A 9891-nucleotide genomic window follows, 5' to 3' on the forward strand; every position below is an offset into this window, starting at 1 on the left:
CACTTACGCCCAGACATAGACATAGGATGGGACGAAATGATTACCCTGTGCCCCATGAAAAGCAAATATATATCCTAACCCTATTGATACTATCACTTGTAATCCTAAACCAATACACCTAAAAGTAAAAAATCTAAACCAGTGCACCTGAAAAAAAAAAAAAAAAAAAAAAACCAGTGCACCTAAAAGAAAAAATTACACACTAAACCAGTATATAGACCCAGAGAAACATTGTGAACCCAAGAAAAGTAGGAGTGGACTGAATAGCCAAAAGGTTGTGGTAGGTCATACCAGATTTGGCTTCTCTTATATCTTATTGGCAACTCGCAAGACATGGGCCCCACAAACATTTTGATTACGTGGTGCTTACATAAAATAGCAATAAGCAAGCTTCACTCACACACACACTTAAAAAATGTTAAAAAACAAGCAAAACGGGAAAACTTCCCACAGTTCTACCCAAAAAAAAAAAAAGGAAAAACTTCCCCCAGACTTGTGCTAAATTCTGTAGGTCAAAAGTTATTCAAAAAGAGTGTAGGCCCTCTTTGAAGTTTACCTTCAATGGAGGTCTCTATTCTTATTGGTGGTAGAACTGAAGCAAAAAATGGAAGATTCAATTCCTTGGTTGGTCCTATATTTCTATTTATTTAGACTCTCAAAATCAAACAAGCCTTACTGAAATTTAAATTCTTACTATTATGCCATTCTTGGACTAGTAAACAGATCTTAGATGAGGAAAAGTGATTTCTACGGAAGAGTGAAATTCTTATGCGTGCAAAAAGATCTATAACAATCACGAGAAAGTATCCATAAAAACATTTTTTTTCCATTTCATGAGGGTCGGACTGATCATTTTATCCTTCTCCTATGTGTTAGGTCGCAGGGGCCCACTCCCCCCACAGAAACCTTTCTCTCGTTAGATAATTATGAATATGTTCTCATGACAAATCAAATTTTGATAATATATCTCACATTTTCTCTCCTCCATGTGAATCCACTGAAAAGGAATCATGAAACTCTCTTTTCTGTGTATTCATGCTTGACATGAAAGATGTCATTACATGCATTTTAGTGGTGTGTAGATAGATCCCCTACCTATATGCTATGTATGGGTAAAATGAAAATATAAGTATCACACACCCATCCCATTGTACCAGCCAGAAGAAGAAATTTTAATCATATAAAAATGACTTGTAAGTGGTTAATGATAAGTTAATTATTATTATTATTATTATTATTATATAAAAGAGTTAATTGTTGACAATCACCTCAAAGCTCAAGTTTATAATTTCCAAATTGAAATGTTTAAATTAAGAAAAATTATAGATGCCAATATAACATTTCACTAATTTTAGTCCTTGCAAGTAAGGACAAGGCAAACATCTTATTGGTACAATTCAGCTTAAAATAAGTAAAAAGAATGATTAAAACAATAAAAAAAAATGTTGTCTTGTATTTTATATTTATTTTCATAATTTTATTTTAACTTTGAGTCAATTTTTAAGTCAATTTCTTTACATATTTTGGCTAAAATTTGACCAGCGAGGATAGATATGAGGTTTGGTATCACTTGGACTGAAAAGTAAAATCTCACATAACGTCAAATGATAAATAGTAAATTATTATACTTCACTCAGCAAAGTGATACCTAAAAGGACCCTTGAGAATGAATATAATTTATGTCACCTCAATCAAGTAGATACTATATTAAGGCCCTCTTTGGTTTTATTTTTCTTTCTAATTTTTGCCTCAAAAATCGTTTCTAGCTGTGTTTGGTATTGTTTATGAAGCCTATTTCTATTTAAAAAATATTGAAAAATATAAAAATAAAAAAGAACTTGAAAGCCATTTATGGTTTTTCACGGAAAACTATTTGCAGTTGTTTTTGCGCTAAAGATTAATGAGCACGTGTTTATACCTCCCAAAATACAGGGTAAAAATGTCATTTCGTTCTAGTTTAAGAAAAACAAGTAGAAACTCATATCTCCAGCCCTACCCCTCAATTACTGGCACACTCGTTCTCCTCCTTGCAAATTCTTCACTTCTGGCGATGGAGGTTATTGCCAACGATTGTCTAGCAACAGACGATCCCCATTTCCGTTCTTTTCTTCTCCTTCCATCAATCTATTGCAGCTTTCTCTCTCTCTCTTCTTCTCTTCTTTTCTTTTTCTTCTTCTTCTTCTTCTTTTCTTTTCTTTTTTTTTTTTTTTTTTTTTTTTTTACAATGATATTTTCTGTAGATATTCAGATCTGCAAGTGGAAGAGAAGAGGACCGACCAGCTACCCACTAGCCGTGACCAACCGCACGTAGCAGCCAAGGGTGTTGGCCCTTGAGGGCTGGCTGCAGCAGCCTACCTTGGGGTTATTTGCGGTTTCAGATTTGAGCAAATCAGATTTTCAGATCTGAAATCATTTTTGAAAGAAAAAAAAAAGAAAGAGAGAGATGAGAAGGGTGAACAAGAAGGGGGTGGGGGAGAAGGGAGAGGGAGGATGAGAGGGAAAGAAGTTGCAGCAAACCACAAAAGAGAAAGTGAAGAAAGGGAGTTATGAGGAAGATGGGTGAAGGGGATATCTCTGCACTCATTTATTTAAAACCCCATTTTACACATAGGGATACCAAATCTGTTTCACACAAAAACCATTTTTGTCAAGTAATTGCCAAACCATTTTTATATTTTGATAAAAAAATGGTTTTCATTAATGCTTTTTATTAAATAGACAAAAATCATAAAGAAAAATGATACCAGAGAGGGCCTAAATTACAATCCAATAGTCCAAAATCATCAAATTGTGTGCGTGACAACAATAACAATAACAACATTTAAAACCTTATCTAACTTAATGGAGCCAGTTACATAGAGATTCTAAATAAAGACATCTCATTATTACAAAAGCAAGAAGTTGCCAATTTGGATAAACAAATGATGTCCTCAAGTCATCTTCTACCTACTCATATGTTCTGAAACTTATACTTCTGTGTTTTGGGTAACAATCCGAAACTTTAACTCGGTAGGTTCAAAAGTAGGAGAGAAAGGGTTAGAAGTTTTAATTTGTAACTTCTATTTGGCTAGATTCTCTCTCTCTCTCTCTCTCTCTCTCTCTCTCTCTCTCTCTCTCACACACTTAATATGTAGTTGCAACTGTCATAATTAATTGATATACTCTTTATACTAAGATTCTATCAACCATCAAAACTGCCCATATATATAAACTAGTTGTACCATAAACCTTCAAGGATATAATCAAAAATCTTTTTTTTTTTCACCTGATTTTGTTTTTATTAGCCCCCAAAAAGAGTTGATCTCATGATCTATCCAATAGTATTTCATACGTCCACATATATAGTGAAGTGGATTTTGACTGTGAAAAAATGCCTATGCCCTGACTCCACTTCCATGTGTGTGAGCATAAAAAGCTCCGAAAGAAATCAAATTTGTGGTCACCTGGAAGTGGTGCATATTTAAATCTAATAAACACATTAATTTTATGACATAATAATTTGTGTAATCTAGCAATTCAAAGTAGACATTTAACATTTTTTAAATACTTTAATAACATTTAAAAATTAATAATGTGGGAGGTATTATTACAATAAAGGATACTGCAATAATATTGATTCTTTTAAAAATTTAAAATTTACAAAATTAAGTAAATATACATAAAAAAATCTAGCAATTGCTTTCATTACAAAAAAATAATGCATAAAAAAATTTTCATTTCATAGTAAATAATCAAAAGTAAAACTAATGAAATTTGCTTTAAATCTGAATCAATTTTCTCACTCTCTCTCTCTCCTATTAATCTTTTCATAATCAATTCAATATAATACAATTAACCCTAAAGTATAGCCAAGCTGACAAGGGACTTTCTCCTAAAAAAGCATGTGGTTCTGAGTTGAACTTCTCTTACTTCCTTGGGGCCACTCAAACGGGGGTGTTTAGTTCTTTTCATTGTTTTTGGTGAAACTTGAATAGTTATCATCAACCCCGATATGATCGGGTCATATGATGTGGGGTTAATATGGACCCACAAGACTAGTCAAGCCGAAGACTTGGATATCCGCAGTTAAAAAAAATTTAAAAAATAAAAAAAATAAAAAAAATAAAAAATAAAAAATAAAATATATAAAAATAAAAATAAAAAGAAGAAGTTAATACCACGCTTTGATTTCATTGACATTCAAACCATCCAATACAAGCATGGACCTTCATATCATCTAACTACCTTAATTGATCCAATTTTTTCATTTATCTTTCTTTTATTTCTCTTGTTACAAGCTATACACTATATCGTGAGAAAACATATGAGTTTTGCAACAAAAACAGAAAAGAAAAAAATTACTGTACCAGTTTTTTCCTTTCTTTACTTTGCAAGAGTTCCTAAACTAGGTTTCTAATAAAGAGTGATTTTGACCAACCATCCACAAATCTCTCCACTTGTTAAATTCCAAGTTCACATGATAGTGAGACTGACAAAGCATTGAAGTGTTTTACCAAGAAAAGATGAAGCATTGATGAAGTGGAAATAGTAGGAAAGAGAGGTGAACAAAAAAAATCAACTCCCCACTCAGCTTTGTATTCTCTGAAAGAAGAAAAAGGAGGAACATTTTTGTGGAGATGCCATTGCATTGAAGTTAGGATAGATTCCATAAAAACTGTCTGTGAGTCCCACAAATGACAGAAGCCTAAAGCAAAAGCTGAGAGGCTGAGTTGGAAAGAGTGACTCTTCTTTCCTTCTGCTAAAGTCTTTCCCCACTCACCACCAAAAACATCAAATCCCATTAGGGTAGAGTCACTATTCCCCAAAGCCTATGAGAATGAAATGAACACATCAAATCCAAGGGATTCAACATTTTAGCTTGTCCTCTTCCTCTAACTTTCAAAACCACCTTCTCTCTTCTCCAAACTTTGGCTAGCAATTAAGAGCAATAATTTTGGACCAAATCTTTGTGTGTGGACAAAATCTTTCTAGTGAAATGAAATGAAAACAAAAGCAATGAAAAGATGTCTCTTCTTAATTTTTTTTTTTCTTTTTCTGATAATTGATTAAGATTCAGGATGTCATAGCAGAAAAAGAGATTAAGATTCAGTATCAAGAACTTGAAGCATTACAAGCAACTGAAGAATGCTCCCTGATCGCATGACTTTGTACCAATGTATGGATTAATGAGGGGCGTACATAGACAAATAAGTGATGGTTTTTTAGGTTTCACAAGAGGTGGGAGCGTCATTTAATTTGTGGTTCTCTATGTCTAGGCGCAAGGGTCATGCAACCAGGTAGCGTTATAGAAAGAGAGATTCCCATAATGCTCAAGTGAAAAGGAATTTATCCGTCCTCTCACATAATAATTCATGGTGCCTTACATTGATACTCTTTCTCCTCAATCAATATATGATCCCTCTTGAAATAAATTCAATAATTTCCCACTTGATGTCATTGGAAACTTCTACCCATTAAGTATAAAATAAATTTTTTTTGGAGGGATTCATAGCTGGAAAATATTAACAAATTCTATATAGACTAACAAATTAAAAGGAAACATTATTCTATTTCTTAACCCCATACACATTAGGTCTTAGACTACACAGTTTGAATATGAGAGGTGACCAAACCTTCAATATGAATGAAAGGGTGAATCAAAGATTAGACAACTTTTGACAAATTAAAATAAAGGTCCTAATCACATAGAATTCTCTCTCTCTCTCTCTCTCTCTCTCTCTTGTCCTTTACCATCATAAATCAGTACTGATAGGTATCTTCACAAGAACTGAACTCAAGGACTTTGACAAATCGAATTACAGGTCATTACTCCCTATATCCCATCTAGAGTTAATTCTTCTCTTTCACAACCTTTAGTACTCTAATAAAACAGTAATTTGATATCTTCAAAGAACTGTCCCTTTTTCTGTTTTAAATTTTTGTTGCCCAAGAACATGCAAGGAGGATTCTACTTTTTAACTTTTCCATACTAGATTATTAGGTAGTATACCACAGATAAGATACATAAATATGTTCTAAATAAAGCCTTGACATTGGATGAATAAAGAATAAGATCTGTCTAAGATTAGCAGACATGTCCTTCCTACTTCCAATCTCATCTCTGAAAGAGAATTAGAGAATCCTGTCAAAAGGACAAACATCCTTCACAGAACCCAACAATGGCTCAAGTATTTATATTGAATGGAGGTGTGTTATATACAAAGCACCTCAAAAGAGTAGCATAATCAAATCTTTCTGTTTCATCTTTAACAGGATATCATGATCTGTATATATGATAATATATTTCCCCTCCCCCACTACAAAACAAGTATTTTACTTGTGGAATGGGGAGGATGCAAGAGAATTGAAGAAAGTAGAGGGAGCAGAGGAACAGAAAAGCACATTCTCTTCATGGAAGCTATTATCCATATATTTCTATAAGGTTCATGGGCAATTTTAATTAATTTTAACATCTTTGTCGGTGTTGGGTTTTTTATACTTAAGGTATATTAATGGGTATTGGGTAAAGTACACTCTGTTCACTGTGCCTTACCATTCCTTTTGGTGTTTTCTTTACTTAATGGATGAGATGATCGATGGGTTCGGGCCGGCTTTGGTTCAGTGTGGGATTAAAGTTTGGTTTGGTTTGATTTTAGTTTCATATCGATTTCTTGAACACTTTTGTTATTGGGTTGGTCTCAGTTTCGACCGGTTTGAGCTCATGCAAAATTATGATAAAAAATGGGTTTTCAATGAATTTTGAGATGTTACTGATTACTTATTGGGGGTTATGTCAGTTTGGTTTCGATTTTAATCTGGGTTTTGAACCGGTTTCAGGTTCAGTGTCGGGTTCTTTCAATTTTCCAATTCGGCTCACCTTTGGGTTGCAATGTTCAATCCGAAGCCAGCCCAATATGGCCTCAGTTGACCCGTGCCATTTCGGTTTGGGTCGGTTTACCTTACCCGGTTCGACCCTGCTTCTGAGCTCTAACACACCCAAATTGTGACCAGAAAAGGGAAGAAGAAAGAAGAAGTAGAGAGAGACACACGTGATAATGGGCGACAGCTGTCGGCACTAAAGTCCAGAGGTTGACTTGTTGACGCTGTCAACCACAGAAGTCACAGGACAACCATTCTCTTAAGAGAGGAGGCGTGTAAGACCTCTCTCTCTCTCTCTCTCTCTCACTTTCAGTTATCTCTCTTTCTATACAGAAACAGATGCACACAGAGAGACCTGTGGTCACAACACATAACACATTTTACATACTCACATGCATGATCAAAGGTGACCTGGTGGGAATAGATCATAGGGTGAGAGGTGGGCCCACTATCTGTAGTGATTGTAACTGCATCTTCATGTGACTTACAGCTTACAGTGCCTCCCTCTTTTGCTGCATGTATTTATATCTGCCACCTGCACTCTCTTCTTCACTACTCCCATCCACCTTAGCCCCTCTTTCTCTCCTTTTGAGAATCTCTTTCTCCATTGGAAACTGAAGCTGAAACCATGAAGCAAAGCTTTCACTCTCATCTCCTCCTCTTCCTTTTCCTTGTTCTTCTCATCTCCCATTCAACACCTACAGCAGCTCGTCTCTTAACAGAAGAAAAAAGTAAGATAGTTGCAGAGATGGTAAAGGTTGATGAGCTTGTTCAGAATGGTGGTTTAGGAAAGGAAGAAGTGGATGCGTCATGGGCTAATGTGAGTATATTTTCTTTAATTCCAGCCTTCCTTTCATTTTGTTTCTTTTCTTTTATATATTCTCTGATGCTATTGTTTTTTAACCTTTTTTGTGTAATTTCACAGCTGATGGGTATGGAAGATTGTGGTGATGGAGATGAAGATTGCTTGAAGAGAAGGATGGTTGCAGAAGCCCACTTGGACTACATTTACACCCAGCACCATAAACCTTAGAATATATATTTCAGAACAAAGGAATGAAATTATAGTGATAATATCATAGCTTACCTTGCAACTTGTAACTACTGTCATGTCTCCTGAAGTCCGTCTTCTAGACTTTGATGCTACTGCAATACTTTCAAGACCTTCCATGGAAACAGAGTCCCTCTATGTATTAATGATAATATAGAAGGTTACAACTCCATAGATGACTTATTAGTCTTCAAAATAAGGGATGGGTTCTTTATTCCTTTTTCATGTCAGATTGTGGGGTAAATATATGAAAATCTGAAGTATAAATAAATCATCTGTGGTTGTGGAGTAAAGAAGGTTTCCATTTCCAAGAATATCATCAAACAGAGATGAATTCTGCATCTTTTACCTTTTTTTTTTTTTTTTTCTTTTTTGGTTTCTCTATTAATTGACACAGGTGTAGTTGTGGGTGAATATGAAATCTGAGAATTTAATAATAGTTTCAGTTGAGAAGTCGTCCTTTTTGACATCTAACTGCATTAATTTGCAGCATTAAAATGAGAACTGATGAGAAGAGAAGACTATAAAGTTCAGAACCTCTTTTAAAAGGATGGGTATCTCATAGAAAGAGTCAACCAAGAAGTTTCATTTCAATTGATAACCCAACTCCTGAATTAAATGGCAACAGAAAAATGGATCTCTTCTTTGTGAGACTCCTTGTGAAGTGGGTTTCTGCTTTAAACCTCTGCAACAATACTAAACCTTCATGGCCTCTTATTTCCATAGACTGGATTCATCCCTTCTTTAGAGAGAGAGAGAGAGAGAGAAGAATTTTTTTCACAACCACTAAATGGTGTCGGCCAATCAAGGAAAGAGGAGGAATAGAATTTTTAGTGTGATTATGACCATAAAAGGTTCTTGCCTTACACGGTTCTAATTCCTAACCAGCTGAGAATAGAGATAAGACTCTGTTAAAGAGACCTATGGGCTATGGCCCCAGGCTGACTCATTTGATGATTCTTTCAGTCCTACAATGACGACGTTTCCTGAGTGAATAGCAACCTCACTAAAGAAAAAAAAGAAAAAAGGAAAGTAAAGACCCGCAACTAAAAGCATTGTCAACTGGTACTGTGCATTGAGTGAATAAAGACATGGATCAAAGAAGCTTTTAGTCCAACCATTGCTACTTTTCAAACAGTCTTTAGTCTTTATCTGGAATTTTAAGAGCACCATAGTCAACATATTCCACAGGAATTCACATTGATATGACCTTAGATGACTCAGACTATCGCTCAAATTAAGTGTTTATATGAGAACTTTAACACATTACATTCAGTGAAGGAATGGCTTTTTGTGCTATATTCATGTACTCTGTTTGCACTTTGAAGTGGGCATATATGTTGCTTGTTCCTTTATAAGAATGACATGAAATTTCGTCCCAGGGTTTTAAAAGCCAGGAATCGGTATGGAATCTTATTGAATCGTCTGGAACGGGCAGGCGAATCGATAGAAAAACTGTACAAAGAAGGAGATTTGAAGTGTTTTGACTCGAACTCGGCTGACTCGCCCGATCCAGTTCCATTATTGAAACCGTGTGGTTTGCACAAACGGAACAAGGGTAATTGGTAGTTTTAATTTTCTTTAAAAAGTTGCTATAAGGGGAAGGGAAAGACAAACATTGAGATTATCATTTCAGCAGTGAAACAGATTGATTGTCAATCCACCAAGCACCCAGAGCACATTATAGTCAGGAAATAGTTAAATATGTGGGGAGTCATATTTAAAAAAAAAAAAAGAGCAATAGTAATCACACTAGCACCATCACCAACACACAATTCTTTATCATTCTCATTCAGGACATTAGGCTTCCAAATTTTGGCCTCAGATGCAGAATCCAATGCTATATGGAAAACCCCTTGTTGCCAACACCATCATTAAAAGAATCGAAGGGATGAAAGTTACAAATCATTCACACACTACAGAGGAGACCAAAGGATCAAACTTGTCCCACGCCCCTATCAGCATTTATGCCATTGTACACA

The 9891-nt window shown here is 35.0% G+C and overlaps 1 protein-coding gene across 1 annotated transcript; it reads left to right on the forward strand.

The window, feature by feature from the left end:
• Positions 1-7392: 7392 nt before the first annotated feature.
• Positions 7393-8202, forward strand: LOC122057445 (putative phytosulfokines 6). The gene is made up of 2 exons (XM_042619557.1): positions 7393-7678; positions 7784-8202. Exons 1-2 carry the CDS (start codon positions 7487-7489, stop codon positions 7889-7891), a joined length of 300 nt encoding a protein of 99 aa, XP_042475491.1. The 5' UTR covers positions 7393-7486; the 3' UTR covers positions 7892-8202.
• Positions 8203-9891: the final 1689 nt, after the last annotated feature.

This window comes from Macadamia integrifolia, chromosome 2 (assembly GCF_013358625.1).
Source record: "Macadamia integrifolia cultivar HAES 741 chromosome 2, SCU_Mint_v3, whole genome shotgun sequence".
In the NCBI taxonomy this organism is placed as follows: domain Eukaryota; kingdom Viridiplantae; phylum Streptophyta; class Magnoliopsida; order Proteales; family Proteaceae; genus Macadamia; species Macadamia integrifolia.

Coding starts and splice junctions, on each gene's coding strand:
- LOC122057445 (XM_042619557.1), top strand. CDS start 7,487: ATGAAGCAAAGCTTTCACTCTCATCTCCTCCTCTTCCTTTTCCTTGTT. Junction 7,679..7,783: donor TGGATGCGTCATGGGCTAAT/GTGAGTATATTT, acceptor GTAATTTCACAG/CTGATGGGTATGGAAGATTG.